The 24,419-nt window shown below is 44.3% G+C and overlaps 1 protein-coding gene across 2 annotated transcripts in view; it reads right to left on the minus strand.

Annotated features, from left to right (window-relative positions):
* LOC139275203 (stAR-related lipid transfer protein 13-like) overlaps window positions 1–24,419 on the minus strand; it is a 603,587-nt gene that overhangs the window by 169,146 nt on the left and 410,022 nt on the right. Inside the window, exon 1 of one of the 2 annotated variants that reach the window (XM_070892344.1) lies at window positions 13,352–13,668. The exons of the other annotated variant lie outside the window; for it this stretch is intronic. Within the exon in view, the coding sequence (XP_070748445.1) occupies window positions 13,352–13,520 (169 nt within the window). The 5' untranslated portion in view covers window positions 13,521–13,668. Of the gene's footprint in view, window positions 1–13,351; window positions 13,669–24,419 lie in introns of those variants that run through there. 2 annotated transcript variants of the gene reach the window in all.

Genomic DNA, 24,419 nt, shown 5'->3' on the forward strand with positions numbered 1-24,419 from the left:
AGGGGGGGGAGGGAGAGATGAGGGGGGGGAGGGAGAGATGAGGGGGGGGAGGGAGAGATGAGGGGGGGGAGGGAGAGATGAGGGGGGGAGGGAGAGAGGAGGGGGGGGAGGGAGAGAGGAGGGGGGGGAGGGAGAGAGGAGGGGGTGGAGGGAGAGAGGAGGGGGGGAGGGAGAGAGGAGGGGGGGGAGGGAGAGAGGAGGGGGGGAGGGAGAGAGGAGGGGGGAGAGAGGAGGGGGGAGGGAGAGAGGAGGGGGGAGGGAGAGAGGAGGGGGGAGGGAGAGAGGAGGGGGGGAGGGAGAGAGGAGGGGGGGGAGGGAGAGAGGGAGGGGGGGGAGGGAGAGAGGAGGGGGGGAAGGGAGAGAGGAGGGGGGGAAGGGAGAGAGGAGGGGGGGAAGGGAGAGAGGAGGGGGGGAAGGGAGAGAGGAGGGGGGGAAGGGAGAGAGGAGGGGGGGAAGGGAGAGAGGAGGGGGGGAAGGGAGAGAGGAGGGGGGGGAAGGGAGAGAGGAGGGGGGGGAGGGAGAGAGGGGGATGCCAGGTCGGATCGGATCCAGTCCGGGAGCGGGAGTCGGGTCCAGTTGGGGAGGGGGGGGGGGCGGGAGCGGGTGTCGGGTCTGGTCCGGAGGCGGGGGGGGGGGGGGGGGGGGGGGGGGAGCGGGTGTCGGGTCTGGTCCGGAGGCAGGGGGGGGGAGCGGGTGTCGGGTCTGGTCGGGGGGGGGGAAGCAGGAGCTGGCCGTGGGAGGAGCCTTATTCACGCAGCCCCAGTGAGGCCATTGGGCCAAGGCTAGGGGCTGCGTGCTTCGGGCCCCTCCCACACAGTTCGGCGCCTGGAGCTACTGCACTTGCGTGCCCACTGTAGCGCGCATGTGCAGAGGTCCCGGCACTGTTTTCAGCGCAGGGACCTGGCTCCGCCCCCCCACAGCTCGTGCTGGCTGCGCCGAGGGCCAGAGGACCTACAGATAGGTGGAGAATACCGAGGATTTTTTTAGGCGCCGCTTTAGGCGCGAAAAACGGGCACCCAGCTCGGAGGGGCGCCCGTTTTTTTTCTTGTGGAAACTTGGGCCCTATGTTCCTAATGCACAGAATCGAGGGCAAGTTCCTGGCAAGGGTCAAAATTGGCTCAGTCAGACGTAGCTAAATTGTACAGGAAATTGCATCAGAATGGGAGAGAGTGATGAATAAGGCAACTTGGGCCATTATTTTTTCCATCATACACAAGTGGAGACAGAGACAATGCTTTCGAAGTTTGCTGATATACAAGACAGGGTGCCGTGGGCTGAACATAACAGGAAACAAAGACTGAATATTGAGTGATCTGGATAAACTGGGGATTGGTACAACAAGGAGCAGATGTTGTTTATCTTGGACAAGTGCAGGGTGAAGAGACAGTGGAAGGAGAATGAGCACTGGGAGTACAAAGTGAAATGTAATAGATTACAGGGCACCACACAAGAGGGATCTAGGAACATTGGCAGAAAGCATGTTTAAATCATCAATGCAATAGAGAAGGCAAACAATATCATAGGTTTCTTAGCCAGAGGTTTAGAGCATGAATCCGCCGGGAGGCTGGATTTCTCCAGCCTCCCAACCTCTGCTTCAAATCATACAGAATACAGTCACTTGTATCCTGAGTCACAATCAATCCTGCTTTCGAGACATTTCTGTTCTCATTGATAGCCACTGAATTTAAAAGCCTTGTCCTGACAAACAAATCATATCACAGAATCATAGAAATTTACAGCACAGAATGAAGCCATTCGGCCCATCATATCCGTGCCAACATTCTCCCTCTCTGCTATTTCATCCTGCTTTATGCTTCTCTCATATCTTTCACTCCTTTCACTCCAGCCTTTTGTGCCGCCCTCCCCTCACCATTGGTGACAAAGCCTTCACTGGTTCAGTTCCACATGGAGTACTGTATACAATTCTGATCACTGTATTACAGTGGGGAGATTCTGACCTTGGAGAGAGGATAGAGGAGAGAAACTAAATTGATACTGGGATTAGGAGCCTAAAATATAAAGACAGTGTAAGGAAGCTAGATAGGTTTTCATCAGATGGGGGGGAAAAGGCTCAAAGACATGTTATCAAAGTTTTTAAGATGCTATGGCATACAAATAAACTGGGCTCTAATACATTGTTTGACATAACCACAAACACTTAGCACTTTTGGAGCCCAGTGATCTTTTCTGATCCTGTACCTCCCTATAATCCAGATTCTCAATTGTAATTGATGTTTGTGACATTTCCGTCATGTTACCAAAACTTTTCACCAGCAGTTCTGCCAATACTAACAGCAAGTGCAGCTTGAACCAAAATCTCTCCTGTGCTAGACACCACTGGGATCAGACAGAAGCACAACTGAGCATCCTTCAGGGGAGCTTCAGGATGTATTGGAGGCAGTTCAGAGAAGGTTCACTCGGTTGATTCCTGATATGAGGGGGTTGACTTATGAAGAAAGGTTGAGCAGGTTGGACCTGTACTCATTGGAGTTCAGAAGAATGAGAGGTGATCTTATTGAGACATAAAAGATAATGAGGGGGCTCAACAAGGTGGATGCAGAGAGGATATTTCCACTCATAGGGGAATCTAGAACTAGGGGGCATAGTTTTAGAATAAGGGGCCGCCCATTTAAAACTGAGATGAGGAGAAATTTCTTCTCTCAGAGGGTTGTAAATCTATGGAATTCTCTGCCTCAGAGAGCTGTGGAGGCTGGATCATTGAATATATTTAAGGCGGAGATAGACAGATTTTTGAGCGATAAGGGAGTAAAGGGTTATGGGAAGTGGGCAGGGAAGTGGTCAGATCAGTCATGATCTTATTGAATGGTGGTGCAGGCTCGAGGGGCCAAATGGCCTACGCTTGCTCCTATTTCTTATGTTCTTAGAACCAGTTTTGTAGCTTCTTTCTAACCCGAATCAACACCCTTACTAATTAATACAAAAGCAAAATACTGTGGATGCTGGAATCTGAAATAAAAACAGAAAATGCTGGAAATCTCAGCAGGTCAGTTGCATCTGTGGAGAGAAACAGAGTTAACGTTTCAGGTCTGTGACACTTCGTCAGGACTGGAAAAGTTCGAGATGTAACAGATTCTTAAGGAAGTGCAGGGGCAGTGAAAGGGGGAAAGAACAATAGGGAAGGTGTGTGATAGGGTAGAAGACAGGAGTGATTTAAGAGACAAAAGGGATGATGGGCAAAAATGAGATGGTAATGGCAGAAGTTACGAAACAAAAGATGAATCTAGATGGGGTGTGAATGGCGGAATCATCACCAGCTGCCATGGGAAAGAGAAAAAAAAAGGGTCGGGGGTTTTGTAAAAAAAAAGCGAGAAAAGAGATGAAAATATGGGCAGAAGTTATGGTCTGAAATTTTTGAACTCGATGTTGAGTCCCGAAGGCTGCAAAGTGCCTAAACGAAAGATGAGATGCTGTTCCTCAATCTTGCATTGAACGTCATTGGAACAGTGTAGGAGGCCGAGGACGGAGAGGTCAGAGTGGGAGTGGAGCGGAGAATTAAAGTCTCAGGCGACCGGAAGCTAGGGTCACACTTGCGGACTGAACAGAGATGCTCCGCAAAAGCAGTCACCCAACCTGCATTTGGTCTCCCCAATGTAGAGGAGACCACATTGTGAGCAGCAAGTACAGGATACTAAATTGAAAGTACAACAAGTAAATTGCTGTTTCACCTGGAAGGAGTATTTGGGGGTCTGGACTGTGGGAAGGGAGGAGGTAACAGGGCAGGTGTTGCATCTCCTGTGTTTGCACGGGAAGGTGTCGTGGGAAGGGGAGGGAGTGTTGGGGGTGACTGCGGAGTAGACCAGGGTGTCGCGGAGGGAGCAGTCCCTTCAGAATGCTGGGAGGGGAGGGGGAAAAAGTGATTGGGATCATGCTGGAAGTGGCGGAAATGGCGGAGGATGATCCGTTGAACGTGGAGGCTGGTGGGGTGAAAGGTGAGGACAAGGGGAACCCTGTCGTGATTTTGGGAGGGAGGGGAAGGGGTGAGAGCAGAGGTGCGGGAAATAGAATGGACTCGATCGAGGGCCATGTTAACCACGGCGGAGGGGAATCCTCGGTTGAGGAAAAAGGAAGACATGTCAGAGGCACTAATGTGAAAGGTGGCATCGTCAGAGAAGATGTGATGGAGGCAGAGAAACTGGGAGAATGGAATGGAGTCCTTACAGGATGTAGGATGGGAGGAAGTGTAGTCCAGATAGCTGTGGGAGTCAGTGAGCTTATATAGACAATGTTTGTCAATAAACTATCAGAAATGGAGACAGAGAAGTGGAGGAAGGGAAGGGAAGAGTCAGAGATGGACCATGTGATGGTGAGGGAAGGGTGGAAATTGAATGCAAAGTAAATGAAATGTTCTAGTTCAGGAAACGGCACTGATATAGTCATCAATGTACCGGAAAAAGAGATGAGGGAGGGTACACAATTAGGACTGGAACAAAAAATCCCACGAAAAGGCAGGCATAGCTAGGACCCATGCAGGTTCTCATAGCAACAGCTTTAATTTGGAGGAAGTGAGTGAAGTCAAAGGAGAAGTTGTTCAGTGTGAGAACAATTTCAGCCAGGCGGAGGAGGGTGCTGGTGGATGGGGACTGGTTGGGCCTCTGCTCGAGGAAGAAGCGGAGCGTCCTCAGGCCATCCTGGTGGGGGAAGGAAGTGTAGACGGATTGGACATCCATAGTGAAAAGGAGATGGTTGGGGCCAGGAAACTGGAAACTGTTAAAGTGACGGAGGGCATTGGAAGAGTTGTGGATGTAGATGGGAAGAGAGTCGACAAGGGAAGAAAAAAAAAAAGAGTCGAGATAGGAAGAAATAAGTTTGGTGGGGCAAGAACACGTTGAAACGATGGGTCTACCGGGGCAGTCCTGTTTCTGGATCTTGGGAAGGAGATAGAAGCAGGCTGTGCAGGGTTGGGGAACTGTGAGGTTGGTAGCTGTGGAGGGAAGATCTCCGGAGGAGATGAGGTCAGTGACGGTCTGGGAAATGATGGCTTGATGTTCAGTGGTGGGGTCATGGTCCAGGGGGAGGTAGGAGGAGGTGTCAGAGAGTTGGCGATCAGCCTCTGCAAGGTAGAGATTGGTTCGCCAAACAACAACAGCGCCATCCTTATCAACAGGTTTGATGACAAGATTGGGGTTGGATCTGAGTGAGCGAAGTGCTGCAAGTTCAGAGGGAGGTAGGTTGGAGTGAGTGAGGGGAGCAGAAAAATTGAGACGGCCAATGTCCCGTCGGCAGTTTGCAATGAAAAGATCTAGAGAGGGCAAGAGGCCAGAGGGAGGGGTCGAGGTAGAGCGAGAATTCTGAAAACGGGAGAAAGGGTCAGCTGTGCGGGGGGGGGGAAAGATTCCTGGCCGAAGAAGTGGGCATGGAGGCGAAAGTGGTGGAAAAAGAGCTCAGCATCGTGCCTAACTCGAAATTCATTGAGGTGGGTGTGTCAGGGGATGAAGCTCAGACCTTTGCTGAGGACTGATCATTCGGGGTCAGAGTAGGAAGGTCAAAGGGGATAGTGAAAACACGGCAGGGGGTGAGATTGGAAGAAGGGATGGGATCAGAGGAAAGTGAAGGGGAAGAAGGTTCCAGAGGTACGTTGGTGTCCAAGAGTTGTTGAAGCTTATGATCCTTGACATGTGAAAGGAAAGAAAAAAATTTTTTGTTAAGGCGCCAGATGAGGCGAAGGATGAAGTGGAACTGCTTAGAGATAGAGATAGAGTGAGTCAGTGCTGCTGAAGAGAGAGGCCGAGAGCGTGTATGTGGCGATGCATAGCATTGAGTGTGGATCACAGGCTGCGGCGAGAGCAGTGGTTACAAATTAAATTACCCTCAAAAACAGCAACAGCAACTAGCATTTATATAGTGTCTTTCGTAAAACGTCCGAAGGCACATCACTGGAGCGTAATCTAACAACATTTGACAACGAGCCACATAAAGGATATTAGGGCAGACAAAGAGGTAAGTTTAAGGAGTATATTAAAGGAGGAAAGAGAGGTAGAGAGGCCGGAGAAGTTTAAGGAGGCAATTCTAGCGCTTAGGGCCTCGGCAGCTGAAGGCACAGCCACCAATGGTGCAGCGCTTAAAACTGAGGAATGGCAAGAAGCCAGAATTGGATCAATAACTTTTAAAGGCCTGAACAGAGGAACCTTTTCCCCAATCTATGCAAGCTCCAAGAATAAAGGGGATAAATATAAATCCCAAAGTTAAGTATGTTAGTTCATAAGTTCACTTCATTCATTGTTGACATCATCATGCTATATTTGTTACAGTCAGATGGTAGTTTATAGATAGACAGGGCTGGCCCTGGGGAACTGTATTATTTGTTAGTCTATTACAGACTCAGTCAAGGGCACACATTGGAAATACTCACACTTCCCTCAGCATTCTGAAGCACATCTGTGATCGTTCTCAACAAAATGTCTATTTACACTCATTCCCAACAATCACCTCCACAGAGAGTCAGAAGAATGTTCTTTTTAACTTTGTCTGTTTTTCCTCCAACAGTTTGTTGAGTTGATTATTAACGAATAATAAGAAAGGTCTTACAGAAAACCCATTATCACCATTGTACAAATGCTTAAATCCACTTGTGAGAACTTCTAATACTGTAGAAGGCTCATTAAAGTTTTATCATTTCAGTCATTTAATGAACTGGCGAATAATCAGATGGGCTCAATTTCTAGGGCAACCAAGAATCTAGGTTGTAATCACAGTTCCCTGAAATATTTGGGAATAACCCGTGTTGTAAACACCACTTGTCAGAATTTTCCAGAATAACCTGTGCTTGTAAATGCCATCCCTGAAACAGCCACAAATAACCTGCACTGTAAATACTACTCCCTGTAATGCACGGAAATAACCTGTGCTGTAAACAGCACCCTCCAGAATTGGAGACTAACGTGCTGTAAACAGCCCTTGGCAGAACAGCCAGAATTAAACTACGCTGCAAACGAGACACTCCCCCAAATAAGTCAGGAACATCCTGTGCTCTACACGCCACTCCCACATCACAATGGCCACTAGGTCATGCACTAGAACATATGTTACATCTCCAGCAGCAGAAAGAATGGAGCTTTGTGCTAATTTATTTCAAGTTAAAGCAAAAATGTTAAAATGTATTCGCAGCAAAGAAATTTTGCAACACAATGACGTCACTACCATACGGAGCAAGTCATTTTACACACCTTTACTGATTAATCTGCAAGTTACCTTCAAAGTAAATTTAGAAACACCAAAGTCACTTTAATTGTTAGTGGCTGGAAACAAGTCCCAGGGCTGCTGTAGGATCCATTTATAAACATGTACGAATCCTGACGTTTCTGAATTGCTTTTCCTGTAGGGTGTTACAGCACTTTCTCCTACACTGCGAAACATGAGATGGTGCAGTCCAAGTACTGGCATGTATCGCAGTGCACCATCTGGAAATCCACCTCAGTAATTGGAAGAACCTGATCTGATACTTATTGCTACAGTAATAAACGACCATGTAGCTGTGTCATTTCTATCAAAGCTGCTAATACGAAGAAATATTTGTCCTCAGTGGTGGTATTCTGTCAACCATCAGAGGCAAGAATGCACTGTATTGGCCAGCTTACATTGTTTATTTTTATTTCGGACTGTTTCACTTGGGCAGTGAAATTCAATCTGTGTTTTTACTGGAAGGGTATGTAGGATCCATAGTGTGGATCCTAAATCAAATCAATATTTTAATTTTTAAAAACCCACGCAAAGGTTTCATGTCTCCAGTATAATAGGAAAATGGCAGACAAAGTGAGAAACTCCATTTATGTACAAGAAGGCAACTAGAAGGCTTAGCACAAAGCCATATAAAAACAAACAGTGAGCTTATACTCAAGCACAAGTCTGAATACGAACTAAGCCAATAACTACATGTTCATTTTGATTCCCCCATCCTCTTGCAATTCTCCATGACTGGCATAACTGGCCTATGACAGGTCATTAATGAGCAAACACAATTTACCATGGGAGCAAGATTTGGAGTAGTGATGAAACAGAAAAAATGCCTGTTAATATTTTCCACTGTTATTGCTGCACTGTTTATTCACATCTATGAAGTAATTTTGGGGAGAGTTACGATCTGGAATGCACTGCCTGAAAGGGTGGTGGAAGCAGATTCGATAGTAACTTGCAAAGGAAAATTCGATAAATACTTGAAATGGAAACATGTGCAGGGTTATGGGGGAAAGAGCAGGGGAGTGGGACTAATTGGATAGGTCTTTCAAAGAGCCTGCACGGGCACAGTGGGCCAAATGGTCTCCTTCTGTGCTGTAAGACTCTATGAATTTTCTGATGTTGCGCTCCAGGTGGTGAGCCTCAACCAACATCTGTGCACAATGGAAAGTTAGGGGCACCCTAGACACAAATTTTCAATCATTAATTTAAATGCTTGGAAAGTCATGCGCAACGCACATACAAAGTTCTAATCAACATTGACGGTAGCACATGCTCCCACCGGAAATGCAGAGTCAGATAATTACCTCTCTTTCATTAAATTTCAGGGCATGGTAGCACAGTGGTTTTGTTACTGGACTAGAAATCCAGAGGCCTGGACTAATGATCCGGAGAAGTGAGTTCAAATCACACCATGGCGGCTGGGGAATTTAAATTCAGTTAATTGAATAAATCTGGAATAAAAAGCTAGTAATGGTGACCATGGGGGTGTCCTTGGAGATGGAGCGCGTGCATACGGTGTCCACCGGTACGCTTGCGGCCTTCCGTGAGAGGTGGGAGCCGGAGGGACTGGAGTGCATCGTCACCCCCGGCAACCAAATTTTAATTTGATTTTATATGTTTTAAAGTTTAATTTGTTTTATTGCCGGTTTTAGTGTCCCTCTCCCCTTTTATAGGGGGCACTTGTAAAATTAATGGTTTTACTACCAAAAAAAAAACCACAAAAAAATAAGAAAAAAGGGCAGTTGAAAAGTGTCTGGCGTGTCCCCCAGATCGGGGGGCATTTGAACTAATGTTTATTTTTTTCTCCAAATCAAAAAGAGTGGTGACCATGGGCCCAAGTTTGCCGAGGAGTTGTTCCATTTTTTTTGGAGCAACTAGATTTTTTTGGAGTATCTTAAAATTCGCAATTCTGCCCATTTAATTTGCTCCAGTGTAAGTGAGTTAGTTAGGATTTTTTTTAAAGTTTCGTTTTTTTTCCAAAAGGGGGCGTTACCAGCCACTTATGCCTGTTTTGGCCATTTAAGCAAGTTGAGACAGCTAAAAGTTACTCCAAACTAACTTAGGCCAGCGTATATGGCCACTTGTGGCCGCACAGAAAAACCTTGCAGTGAGCTAAGAAATCAGCGCTGGCAAGTACATTTAAAGCACCAAGCCCTAAACAAAGCACAAAAATAAGCATTCAATAAAAAATAAAAAACACAAGGAAGCTGAGGGGACCTGCACCTAGCACCAAGATTTACAAAGCACTAAACAACTAGATTAAAAATGGATTGTTAAACTAGCAAATACATTATAGCAAGTCCTGTAAATAAGAGTTTCAGCCAAACTATTTTACAGAATTCCTTTTGCAAGCAGATGAAGAGTAAACTTGAATGTAAATCAAACAAGAATTTAGGACCACATAATCAATCAATCAATAAATAAATAAATAAACAAATAAAAAAATAGAAGTCCTACCTTCAGCAAAGCTTTACTGCAGAAAAACACTAGTAGCTGGCCGCCGATGAGGGAGCCCATTCGGCCAGGGCTAGGGGCGGTAAGACGCATACTGGGAGGGTAGGCTCAACACGGCATCAGTAAAGCTGGGGGGGGGGGGGGGCGGGGGAGGAGGGAAGACTGAATGCGGCATTGGTAAGTGGGGGGAGGGATGTGGGGAGACTGAACACGTCATTGGTAAAGGGGGTGAGGGGGATGGGGAAGGCTGAATGCGGCAGGGAAAGCTGATGAGGGAGCCCATTCGGCCAGGCAAGGGGCGGTGCGCTTTGGGTCCCTCCCACACAGCGTGCAAACATTATGGGGGCGAGGAGCCACTGCATATGCACGCGCACCCTAGCACGCATGTGCAGAGGTACCGCCACTGTTTTCAGCACCGGGACCTGGCTCCGCCCTCCCACTGCTTGTGGTGCGCCACACCAAGGCCTGCGACATTCCAAGGAGCGGGGAGAATATCTAGATAAGTTTTCGGCGGCGTTTTTAGTGTAGAAAGTCTGCGCACCTCACGGAGGTGCACCATTTTAACCGGGGGCGGCAAACTTGGACCCCATGAAACTACTGGATTGTCGTAAAAATCCATCTGTTTCACTAAAGTCATTTAGGGAGTAAAATCTGCAGTCCTTACCTGGTTTGGCCTATATGTGACTCCAGGCCCTCTCAACTTTTCTCTATGGTTCAAGAAGGCAGTTCACCATCACCTTCTCAAGGGCAATTAGGGATAGCCAATAAATGCTGGCCTTGCTAGTGATGCTCACATCATATGAACGAATAAAAAAAAACTGTACAACAGACAACAATGTATTTTAGCTATGAGGAAAGATTGGATAGGCTCGGGTTGTTTTCTTTGGAAGAGAGGAGAATGAGGGGAGACGTAATTGAGATGTATAAAATTATGAGGGGCCTAGATAGAGTGGATAGGAAGGACCTATTTTCCTTAGCAGAGAGGTCATAGACACAATGGGTTGAATGGCCTCCTTCTGTGCCGTAAATGTCTATAATTCTATGTGGCCATCAGTATTTTTTTCACACAGAAAACCAAATTTCTAGTACTGTACAGAGTCAGACAAATTTTCTGAACGAGGTAAAGCAGATAGTTACCAGGTGCTCATTTAGAAGATATTTCAGATTTGCAATGCGAAGATTTTTCAAAATACTTGATTGGTTGCACCGTCAGCTGTACTTGTGCAGGGCAAATATAAAACCATTGATTTTGTATTTTGTGGAACAAATTCTGTATGACCACAATGACATTCCTCATCTGCTTGAATGTTATACTCCATTTTGCGTCAATTTAATACAAATAATATGATTTATGTGTTGTATATACAGCTAAATCCTATTAACTGGTGCATGGCAAATAGAATTGGAATTAACCCATTTATCACTTTGTCTCTTTAAGAAAATCTGTCAGAACCTATTTAAACTCTGCACAACGAGAGTCAATGGGTGCCCGAGGAAATGTCCCATTCTCTACTATACAAAATGCCTTTATTAACCATCTCCCTAAAAACTGGCATCAGCTGTAGAAAAGTTTTCACCTTGGGTGTGTGTGCAAGGTCTCCTTATTATCTACTCCGTGTTGACACTGATTCTGTTCAAAAGATGAGTAATTTTAGTAATTGCAAAATCAACAAGATACCCTGCACACTTGCCAGGATAAAAGAAAAGGAACTTTTTTTTTGGGGGGGGGGGGGGGGGGGGGACAAATTTACAGTCCAAACGGCCCCAAAGTTTTGTAGCTGTTCATTGAGAGCTCTGTCCTTGGTTAATAAAAACAGGCCTATTGAAATAAAACAGGCGCTTCTCAGATGGACCCTACCAAGAAACAATACTTAATAAGATCAGGCAGACAAGGCAACTTTTGTTTTAGCTGGCCATGAACTTGAGTAGGGAAAGTGCAGCTAACATTCTGAACTTGTTGATGGTAAAAAAGTAATCAAGGGGATCCCGGCCAAAACTGATAGTGTTCGCAATGTTTCAGAGATAAGTGTGCATCTACGCTCCGCAACTTGTGCCTTCCCAGTAAGGTTAAGATTTCTCCAATGCACATCAAGTGCATCTCCGAAGATACTGATGAGATTATGCAATTGTGATTACAGTCCCACAGATGGAGTTGTACAAGCCAGCACATGACAAACTATCAAAGAAAATTCCAATTTATGACAAACTAACTTTGAAACTGTGATATAAATAACCCTGCTAGCCAATAAACTTTCCATTTCTCAGGATCTGAAATTCTATCAATATGTTTTGTTTGTTTAATGAATGACTATTATTTGCCATGTTACAAAGCCACCCTATCAAAGTGGCAAGAAAATCATTTTAATGGATGTTTGTAAACGGAGATTCGAAATGACGTGACTAAAGATGCCCGTGGAAATGGTGATGGCTGTGATAAAATAGTCTCTATTAAAAGTTTACTTTTGTAAAACAAAATTCTGTAAAACTGCATTGTAACAGTTCACACTGCAGTAGTTACTTTCCCAAGGGGAAAAAAAACAAAAACGGAGTCTGTTCTTGCAACTGAACTTGCATGAAATGTCTCCAATAGGCTGACATGCTCTTTTGAAATTATCTTTCCTTCATTAAAAGGGAGTACAGGCTGGCAAAAATGTCCAAAGGATGTGCAAAAGTTTGAACAAAATATAAAGCGTGCAATATCTCATTTGATGCATAACAACTTAAGGCAATGGATGATTACACAGATGAGACTGGTTGGAATGCTTATTGAACAATCAATCTTCCTGCAATGTCAATAAGGATGACTAAAGTTGTTGGTATGAGAGCTGCAGTAAATGATTAAATTGTTGCTAAGCAATACAGTCAAAGGTACACAGCTGATGACTCACAACTTGTTAATGTACTATTTTGAAAGAACAACTTCAATTTATGAGAAATTCTAATCATTTAGCTATTTTAATTAAAGGGGCAGTGTCTTCATGAGGGAACTGGGTCAGGAAACTAGTTGTGTTTTGGCAGTAAGAGACAGAACAACTGTGCATCCCTTTTGTCACAATGATGTCATGTTCAGGAGATATAGGAGTGTGTTTTCAGAAGATTTCAATCATGAGTTGTCAATTGCAAGCCAATGACATAAACATTGCCAAACTTTTATGTGAACACAGTGTCTGTTTAATGGTCCAAAATGCTAGCAATTGCATTACACTTTTAAAATAGCTCCCATAAACAACTAATCACACCAAGGAACACCAGCAGGTAAAAGTCGAGACTTCAAACCAGCACAAACAGACTGGTTTAGTCTTATTCATAAATGTCACAGTGCTGTTATATTTATGGTTTCACGATTCAAACTGACAGCTGCCTGGCTGTGGTACTGTTGTGAATATAATTGTTTAGCAATTCACACCTGCTACAGCACAGGGCGAATTTCCTCAGCCAAATTATAGAAGCAGCATAAACGCATGTCGAGAAAAGGTGAACTGTGTTATCAAAAGTAAAAGGTTGGAAGGCATCACAGCTGCTAAAGGTTTTAAAAATTAATACCTAAATTAGTAGGATAAACATAACTTTAAATATATTTTCTCTTAAAAACAAAATATCTAGAATAACATTCATTTATTTCATGTTTGGCTATCTATTGAAGATCTGATTGCTGTACTGAGATATCTTGTAATTACTGAACTCTCTGATATGGTAGACGTACCTTGCTGAATTATACTCAGCAGCTGCTGCCTTGCAATCATCCTGCTCATCCTGTATGGTGACCGCCGTTGTGACTGATCCAGCCTCAGATACATATCCTGGCCCTGAGGTGACAGGGAACTCAGATAGACACAGCCTGAGCTTGGTGATAAAGGTATCTCCATGAGCATATCTGCAACAATGCCGACTGGAGTACAAGCTCTTTTCCCCTCACAAGTGACAAGGTAACAGGCCGAGCTAGTGGTGTGGAGACGCAATAAACACAGCTGAACTGTGAAAAGTTGAAGCAGACTTTCGAAAAGGGGAGTAGCTACAAGTCAGAATTCCAACTCACATGTCACATGACTGGCAGGAACCAGTGAACTGAGTGGATGTGAAAGCACCATTTGATAACAAATAAAAATCATCGTGTGTGTAAGTGTTTGCAATCTTATACAATACTGGAGAGAAATATAACTATCAATCACATGCCGTAGAGTGGACTAAGCACTTAGAAACTATATAGAGGGATTTGAAAACACTCCGACTGGGTTAGACCACCCCAGGGAATGCTTTTAGTACTGAAAGTAATGTCTCATCAAGCATAACACAATGGCACTAAATGAGGGACTTTGCTTCAGTCTTAAACAGGAACACCACCCACATTCGCCTATTATATACTTGTTATTTGTCAGATGTTGTCTAGTCCATCGGGGTCAATTAATTTTGTAGAATCCTTTAAAATAGCTAAACATTTGCACAGCTGTCTCTCTATTTTTGGGGGGCAGAGGGAGTATTATTTTCAAATAGGGTTGATTCTGATGGGTACAGATAGTGAAGTACCATAATTAATGTTACTCACATATAACTAAAGCAAGAATAAATTGGTGAGCATGCCATTTTGATGAATAATGCATGCAAGAATTCATTTAATAATGACATTGTTTCAGCAAACCTTCTGCCTGAACCTTGGATCTCACCTACTGGAGGATGCGTGAGTGTGCGGAATTAATCACGCCCAGCATAGTGCTGGAGGGTAGTGCAGTGATAGGTAACAACAGGTCTGCAAAGGAATTCAAGCGGGCTCATTTTATATTCTCTCTCAGGCATCTCCACACCCATCTGTTTTGACAAAACAAGGTCGGAGAATGACTGACTGCAGGGAAAAAAACAATTGCTATCTTTCACAAAGAAGACAGGGCAGAGTTCTGCAGAAGAAAGAATTTATTCTCCTTTCATACCCTGATTTTCAACTTTTACACCTCTTTAATTGGATTGCACAAGTGTTTGTGATATTTTTCAGGCACTGAACGACAGAAAAATGTACATGCAAAGTACAAATTTTTGTTTAATGTTTTCCCCATCTACAGAATGCGTGCCCAATCTCCACCCATGAACGTCACTGAACCTCAGGGCTTGCTTCGAGCTCCCAATCAATCTCTCGCTAAAATGATCCAGCACGTTCCTGTGTAGCCTTTAAATGTCTTCCTGCGCAATGTGGAAAAAGTAAACATGGGCTAAATGTTATGGAAATATTTTAATCGTGAGACCATTTTGCTTAATTAGAACTATGGAGTGCACAGAACCATTCAATTACTTTGTACTGAAAAACACCAAATTAATTAATACTATTTGTTTCATAACCAGCTATGATTCAAAGTTAACTCCTACTGCAAAAAAACACCCTTCTGGACCTAATGCTCCTGAGCTGTAGTGCTTACATCTACAGTAGGCAAGCAGAAGAGTTACGTGGAAGAGTACAGTGCAAACTTTAAATAGGGTTTTCTGTACACGTAAAAACTATTACATAAGAACATAAGCACATACGAAATAGGAACAGGAGTAGGCTATACAGCCCCTCGAGCCTGCCCCGCCATTCAATAAGATCATGGCTGATCTGATCATGGACTCAGCTCCACTTCTCTGCTCGCTCCCCATAACCCCTTATACCCTTATCGTTTAAGAAACTGTCTATTTCTGTCTTAAATTTATTCAATGTCCCAGCTTCCACAGCTCTCTGAGCCAGCGAATTCCACAGATTTACAACCCTCTGAGAGAAGAAATTTCTCCTCATCTCTGTTTTAAATGGGCGGCCCCTTATTCTAAGATCATGCCCTCTAGTTCTAGTCTCCCCCATCAGTGGAAACATCCTCTCTGCATTCACCTTATCAAGTTTCAATAAGATCACCTCTCATTCTTATGAATTCCAATGAGTAGAGGCCCAATCTTCTCAACCTTTCCTCATAATTCAACCCCTTCATCCCCGGAATCAACCCAGTGAACCTTCTCTGAACTGTCTCCAAAGCAAGTATATCCTTTCGTAAATATGAAAACCAAAACTGCACGCAGTATTCCAGGTGTAGCCTCACCAATACCTTGCATAGCTGTAGCAAGACTTCCCTGTTTTTATACTCCATCCCCTTTGCAATAAAGGCCAAGATACCATTGGCCTTCCTGATCACTTGCTGTGCCTGCATACTATCCTTTTGTGTTTCATGCACAAGTACCCCCAGGTCCCGCTGTACTGCGGCACTTTGCAATCTTTCTCCATTTAAATAATAACTTGCTCTTTGATTTTTTTCTACCAAAGTGCATGACCTCATACTTTCCAATATTATACTCCATCTGCCAAATTTTTGCCCACTCACTTAGCCTGTCTATGTCCTTTTGCAGATTTTTTGTGTCCTCCTCACACATTGCTTTTCCTCCCATCTTTGTATCATCAGCAAACTTGGCTACGTTACACTCAGTCCCTTCTTCCAAGTCATTTATAAAGATTGTAAATAGTTGGGATCCCAGCACTGATCCTTGCATCACCCCACTAGTCACTGGTTGCCAACCAAAGAATTAACCATTTATCCCTATTCTCTGTTCGTTAGCCAATCTTCTATCCATACTAATATATTACCCCCAATCCCATTAACTTTTATCTTGTGCAGTAACCTTTTATGTGGCACCTTGTCAAATGCCTTCTGGAAGACCAAATACACCACATCCACTGGTTCCCCTTTATCCACCCTGTTCGTTACATTCTCAAAGAATGCCAGCAAATTTGTCAAACGTGACTTCCCCTTCATAAATCCATGCTGACTCTGCCTGACCGAATTTTGCTTTTCCAAATGTCCTGCTACTGCTTCTTTAATAACGGACTCCAACATTTTCCCAACCACAGATGCTAGGCTAGCTGGTCCATAGTTTCCTGCTTTTTGTCTGATGGGATCCCTGTCACATAACCGTCTCTGCTAGACTATGCACTATTGATCTATCAGCATTGCTGCACGATGGGCTTAGCTGGGCAATAATGTCAGCAGCCTGTCTGTTTCATTCCTGCCTCAGGATAGTCCCTGTGGAAATGCAGCTGAGAAAGTTTATTCTCATTTTCCTTAATGTCTTTCCCAATCATGATGACTCAGCTTCATGAATCTTGTATCAACAATGCAAGGCAGGAAGTGGGCTGTAGGGCCTGCAGCTAAGGGTAAAATAGCCCCTTCACTCTAAACATCCTCTGAACCTCATCTAATTAGCACATGAAAAGCTGTGAGTGACTGTGTACAAGGCTGAGGTGGCTTCCAATTGGTTTATTACAGTGTGCTATCTCCACAAGTGATAAACACAGGGGATAACATTAACCTAACCAGCCCAGCGAGAATGGGGCAGTGTCGGGTCAGATGCTTGTTTTACACCCCATCCAATTTTAATCTCCATTGAAGTCAGAATGTACAACAAGTGTCTAGCCTGAACCCGTTTGTTTCCTGCTCAATGTGTTAGGCTAATATTATCCCCGCTGAATCAAAAGTTAATAAAATAAAGGGTAACTTGATAACCTGCAGCCACTCAACACAAACACCTATTGATTTGATATTTTTGGGTATTCAGGCTTGGATATGATGCCTCTCGTGGTTGAAGAGCCTGCCAAAACTCACTATCTGGGTTCACAAATAAGTCACAACTGTCTTCAACTTTTACTATTGCCACTTGGGGCAGGTACTGAGTGGCTACCAGCATGCGTGAAACTGAACCCCACCATGAGTCAATGCCTACAGAAGAGGAGAGAGTTGCACAGCTATCACCCTTCAAGGTAAGAACTAAAATGGAATTTTGAAGAGAACTATGGGAGAGATTTTTTGTTGGGCCGGGGGCGCGGGGGGGGCAGGGGCACTGGTTCTGCCATCACGATTCGGATGTGCAGCAGCTAGGAAATGATGTAATGTTTCACCAGCTCCCAAGAGCACTCACTCATTGCATGTACAAAAGCTTTATTAACATAGTCAGTATCGTGAAAATGGTTTCTCGTGCAATTGCCTAATTTTTACCCAAGTCTTCCACTGTTTAGCTCACCCATGTAAAATAGTTATTAAAAACCAGTAGCTAAACTGCTTCTCTATTTTTGTGTTTTTTGGTGGCAGAAGAAGAGAATGAATGACGCATGCCAAGGAGGTTCATGTGAACCACAATCAGTTTGCTTACAGCTGCCCTTATCCACTGACTCATGTTTAGAAACTCGGAAGCAACTATCTGGGATTGTCAAAACAGAACTGTTCTTACAGGCTAATATGCATCGTGATGGCAGCAATGAAGCTCTATCATTAGCTGCAAGTTATCCTGCACCAAAGGGGCAGTCAAAATCAAAACCATCCTCAATTTATATATGTTCAACTTCTTCAGGCTATCCCAAGGTACATCTACAACATCAGTCAGTTTTCAATGCACAGATTCATCAAGCAGATCACTGATGCTTAGTTCACCAGGACAATCACCTTCATCACCTTCCTCATGGAAAAGCAAGAGCAGAATGAGACATCAATTATATTTTTCCAACTCACAGGATTTTCCAAAGTCCAGAGAGTTATTGATGGCACTTATGTAACCATCCAGGCTCTTAGAGACAATGGCAAAGGGCTTTCACTTCAACATCAGCTGGATGATCAATGAACAGCAATACAAGATCATTCAGGTCAATGTTGATTTCCTAGATATTAGTCATGATATGATATGATAGTCAACCATATGTGCCTGGGTTCTTTGAAGGAAAAGACACATTTGAAGGATGGCTCCAAGGAGATTGCAGCTACCCTCTAAAGCCCTGGCTTATAACACCATTTTGAAACTCAGAGTCAGAAACTGACTACAGATACCGAGAGTTTCATATACCTACAAGGAGATTACAGGACAAGCAATGGGCATTTTGAAGCATCACTTCAGGGGGCCAAATTGCCCCCCTCATTAAGCCCCATTAGCGCCTCTAAGAGGGGGCAGGTGAATGGGCCGACCCATGCGAAATTGCCCCTGGACTGGGAGCGGTGGGAACGGGTTTCCGTGCCGCCCGTGCTACCTCCCTGTCAGGCACGTGCCGACCCCACATCAATCGGCGGCGACCCCCTTACTGACTGCCGTGGGAAATTGCCTCGTGGGAGCGATGTCACAGCCGGTCAATGCCACTGACAGCTTTCCCCTGTGGGAAACTGTGTATGCCTGGGCACTACATCCGCACCTAAAGGGGAGGGCGCACTCCGGTGCCTCCATTTTATTTTAATTGTCAGGCTGACTCTGGCGTCGGGCTGACAATGGTGGACACAGGTTTAGCCGGGCCCCAACAGGCAGCCCGGCACCCCCACTTGGATGCTTGGCCGATGGCACGGCCGAAACCCTCCCTGGTGGCCCAGTGGGCCTAACTAAGCTTCTTGCAGAGTTCGCAGCGGCCCTCCCCTTTAACTGAAAGGGAGGGACGTTGTGACACGGCAGCGTGACGCGGCACGTCCGTGCTGTGCTGACATCATCAGTGATGCGTTGCCGACTAGTTGGGGTGCCCAACCTGACCGAAGGGCTCTTCCGCCCCTCAGTACCACCCCGATCGGAAATAGATGAGAAAGAGTTGAATATCGGCGCAAGAATGGTAAGAATCACGGCTTGCATGTCATCGTGAAGCAGATCAAGCACCCCATCCACCCATCCCTCCAACCACCATCTGCCCCACCTGTGACAGAGACTGTCGGTCCCGCATTGGTCTCATCAGTCACCTTAGAACCCATTTTAGTGTGGAAGCAAGTCATCCTCGACTCCGGGGGACTGCCTAAGAAGAGGATACAAACCCAGTACACCATTCGCAAATTGTTCCTTTGCACTGCATCAACTACCATGGAAGCAGTATCACCCGTAAGCCTGTGCGGCCTCCATCCTACACCGCGCGGCCTATTCACATTTTTGCACATGTGTGGTTTCTCCAATGTGAAAGCTGCTGAGCGGCCTGTGCAGTACCTTGTGGACAATCCTCGCCACTTAACAGGAACATTGTATGGAAGTCCATCTTTGCAATTGCTATAATTCTCACTCTAACTACAGAAAGAAACTTTTCATTGGCTGTAAAGCGCTTCGGAACATCCTGAGGTTGTAAAAGGCACTATATAAATGCAAGTCTTTTTTTCTTTCTTTGGGTAAAGTCAACCCAATTTATTTCCCTACCAGTGTTCAGCGCAGGGTGCTCATTGCTTTTATGCTCATGCCTCCCTTTGGTACTTTGTGTGTCTTCTAGATTCTATTCTATTCCCATGCCTCACTTTGACTCTTGACTCTGAGTCAAAAACTAGGATTCTAGCCCCAGTCTAAGGACTTGTGCACATGATCTGATACTTCAGTGCAGTCTGAGGGAGTGCTGCATTCTTAGAGGTGCTGTCTTTTGGATGAGATGCTAAACTAATTTCTGCCTCTTCAGGTAGAATTAGAAGATCCCATGGCACTATTTGAAGAAGAACAGTAAAGTTCTCCTGATGTCCTTGCCAACATTTATTCTGCAGTTAACAGATTTATCTCATTGCTGGCTGTGGGAATTTGTTGTGTGCAAACTGGCTGCTGCATTTACCTGAAAAATAACAGTTACTACAGTACAAAAGCAGCTCATAAGTTCTGAAGTATTTTGGGATGCCTGAGGATGTAAAAGGTTCCAAATAAATGCAAGTTCTTTCTTTCTTATTTTATACAGCTTCCAGGTGCACTCCCAATGAAAGGAGTGGTGGAGGTGGCTGGCTGCTATTTAAATATGAGAGAATCTTGGGATTGAGGGAACCCTCTTTATGCTGGGTCATAGGTTGGCCTTGTTACAGCTTCAACCCCATCTGCTGCTGTGGTGGCCGATTAGTTCTACCCACATTCTGACACATCTCCTGTAATTTGAGATATGGGATTAGATGGGCTGATTGTGGTGTCACCTTGAGCGAAATGTCTACTCTAGCCATACTGGGCACTCCCTTTGTGTATCCAATGATCTTCATGGGAGGAGATCCTTGAGTGATGAAGCCTTGTGTAATGGCTCTCCTCATCTGATCCACCATGATGGTGAAGTTGGAGAAGCGAGCCTCTTAGATATTGGAGCCCAAGACCTATATGAAGAAATGTTAGATACTCCCCCAGCAAAGAGCCTCTGTTATTGGCGGCTCTGTTGCACATGCCTCTGGAGCTACCTCGTACACCACGATAGATTGTAGTTCATGCAAGTGGTCATGCATGATTGCAAAGTTGTGGAAAGTGGATTCTCTATACTTGCTACCAGAGTTTACTCTCAAATGACTGGATAAAAGTTTGGGGCTCAGATATCAACCTGTCTTTAAATGCAGAACTTCCTGGGGTTGACAGCTGAGGAAGGATGTGAGCTGGCCCTCCAGCTAGCATGTTCCTGCTTCTCCACTGGCACTGCTACACGTTACTGCCCACTCATGCTCTGTGATTTACCTGATTCACCTCCTCAAACTGACTATCTAAATTCCCCAGAAGGGAAATACTTGTGTTAGTGCTTGCAATGGGTGGAATGAGTATCATGTGGTGCTGGCTTCTTGTGCAGTACTGAGACTTGGAGCTGGTTCTTGGGGCATACTACAGAGACAGAAGATGAACATATGTAAGAATGCTGGCTACATGGCATCCCTCTATTACTTACAGGGAGGAGTATCTACTTATCACATGGGCTTGTAATTGAGTGTGTACCTGGATAACAGTGAGTGAGTATTAGGAAAAGAAAGAACAGAAGATAGCACTAGCCATCTGGTTGCAGGATACCTCGGGCTTCACCCTCTCTACATGCTCTGTCCCAAAGATTTACAAAGTTGCCTCCTCAAAGGTATTCAAGGCCCTACATCACTTCTGGTCTTCTTCAATCTCTCTTGTGCTGTCTTGCCCTACAAGCAGAGAAGTAATATAGAGATGTTGGAAGTGTCAGGAGCACATAAAGTGCCATTCGTCAGCCCGTGATGTGTGAATACTTCAACATGCAGCTAGATTCTGTTGGAAGGATTTGTTGTGTGAAGCTCATTTAAGAAGACAGTGTGCCAAGAATTTTAGAGATAAGTTGCAGATGTGATTGGGGCCCAACTAAAGTAAGAGTATGCATGTAAGCATTCAAAGGCTCTAAAGTAGTCTGAGTGCTTTGTGTGAGACAGCAAACAACATGTAACACGATGTGCATAACACATGCATACTATGCCTATATATTTATACTAAGGTACTGGTGGGAAGATTTGACCTTTCATCAAGTGTAATGATTTCTTATAAATTGGGTGCCACCCTCTCTGGGTGGTGCAGACTGTACTGATATGTTGCGCCATCTCCTACCAGGCACTCTGTCTGACTCTCCTTTGAGGAGGGTGCCCTGGAATGCAAAGCTTTTTGTTTCTCCCACTTCTTGCAACAGCTACCTTTATAAACCTGGGCGCTGTCTTCACTAGCGCTTCTCCAATGATAATGGTCGAATACAGACAAGGTACAACAACCTCTCCACCACGTTTGCCTGAAACAAATACCTTCATGGTAAATGGCTGCAGCCGAGCCAGATACCACCTCAGGATCAGCAAGCTGCCTGTTTTGGGTGAATTACATGCTGGAAGCTCAGTATTAATAGATAATATGGGCCAAGCCGGGAACATTTATTGTATTTGGTTCGGATTTTCTTGGACAGATACAAACTCTCATTGTAACACCCTGTCGCAATCTACGACCATCATGAAAAATCTACTCTTATGTTTATTAATTACCTTATTAGGGCTATAATGTAGGGAAAAGTGTCTCCTTAAAGTTTCAGTGCCTCATGAAAGAAAGAAATACAAATTGCACCTTCTTCAATTAAAAAGTCTCCTATGAATTTATTTTAGAAACAGTGAGCTATTTCTGGAGACTCCGTTCTGTATCTTTGTTCTATACACATCCTAGTAATTGTCTACATGTAACACCTACACACATTCTTCACTGTATTGGAATTATTAGCAATCGCTGCAATGATGATAACCCTCCATTAGCAAAAACAAAATACTTCATCCTTGCGCATTTTTCTGAATATTAAACAAGTACATTCTCAATACAATGTCGATATTACAGATTAAAGCTGCAAATTTATTTGAAGCACAGCTCTACATACATTTAGGAAACAAAGTTGAGCAACTGGGGCTATGTATTATAACTCGTATTAGTAACAGGGTCATTGGTGTTTTGGGTGTTTTTGTTTCTTATGTTCCACTCGATGGGAATAGGCTCGAGATAAATTAAACTTCTGAACAACTGGAAGGCTATTTATTAATTAAATGGCTAATAGATTTGGCAGCTTTTGACTTCACCTTGTTGATTCAAACATTGCCAAAAATCAGCATGTACTGCCATTCTCTTTTCCTTGTAAATCAAAGAATCATAGAATGATAGAGCATATAAGGAGGCCATTTGACCTATCATGCCTGTGCTGGGACTTTGGTAGACCTATCCAATTAGTCCCATTCCCCTGCTCTTTCCCCATAGCCCTACAAAATTTTCCACCATATATTTATCAAATTCCCTCTTGAACGTTATTATTGAATCTGCGTCCACCACCCTTTCAGGCAGTGCATTCCTGATCATAACAACTCGTTGCGTAATTTTTTCTCCTCATGCCCTGGATCTTTTGCCAATTACTTTACATTTGCATTTTCTGGTTAGCGACCCTTCTGCCATTGTAAACAGTTTCTCCTTATTTACTCCATCAAAACCCTTCATGATTTTGAACACCTCTATCAAATTTCCCCATAACCTTCTCTGCTCTAAGGAGAACAACCCCAGCTTCTCCAGTCTCTCCATATAACTGAAGTCTTTGAACCCTGGTACCATTCTAGTAAATCTCTTTTGCACCCTTTCCAAAGGCTTGGCAAACTTAAACATTAGAGGGCTAGAAATTCGTCTTTTGGTGATGGGGTATTTTTTCGCCAAAAATACCGCTAATCACTCCGCTAGTTTTTTTAAGGCCTGTGCAAAAATGCGTCCAGCGGTAAAAATCGACGTTGCACAAGGATTCGCGGCGCAAATCGCGATCCTCACCAACTTTAGTCCGAGGCCGATACCGCTGCAAATTGGGCCTAGGGAGGGCAGAAAAACACCTAAAAATATATTGGAAAAAAAAAATCACCAAAACATTTACAAAGCACTTATCTAGCAAATCACTGAAAAAGAATTAAAAAATAAAAACTTTAACTTACCTTTTTTGCAGGTCTTCATACCTACCGCTGTCCCAAGTGCTGCAACAAAGGCTTTTCCAGGCGATTTTTTTCGTGCAGAATACGGGTGTGCGAAAAGACAAATTTTAAGCGAAAGCAGTATTTCGAGTCTTGCATGCCGTCGGTCCGCTTTCCAGTGGTATTTATAAACCACTGGCGCAAGACTTTTGCGAAACTACCGGATCACTGTTTTTCGCTAAAAACAGCAAAATATCGCCAAAAAAACAGGAGCAAAATTGGGGAATTTCCAGCCCTGAGAATTAGGATTTAGGTTTTATTGGGGCACCTACTGTTTTTCTAGGATGCTTGCAAAACTAGAATGTTTAGTTGTATGATGTGCAATTTCATGACGCCTAAATGTGGTACTCTCCTGATTTGTCATGTATGGTTATCAATGGAAGGGGACCCACAGCACGAATAGAACCCATGACCACTTTTGGGTGAAATTTTGTGCTCCTAAACATGAAGCATATCAGTGTTGTACCTTGAGTTGAGAAACAGAACATTTTCTTCTTATTGGCAGTACAATAATTTTTCAATTTCCCACACTAGCAACACTCGTTAAGTGAGATTGCCAATTTAGTGTCAAATTAG

Source organism: Pristiophorus japonicus, chromosome 10 (genome assembly GCF_044704955.1).
Source record: "Pristiophorus japonicus isolate sPriJap1 chromosome 10, sPriJap1.hap1, whole genome shotgun sequence".
Lineage (NCBI taxonomy): Eukaryota > Metazoa > Chordata > Chondrichthyes > Pristiophoridae > Pristiophorus > Pristiophorus japonicus.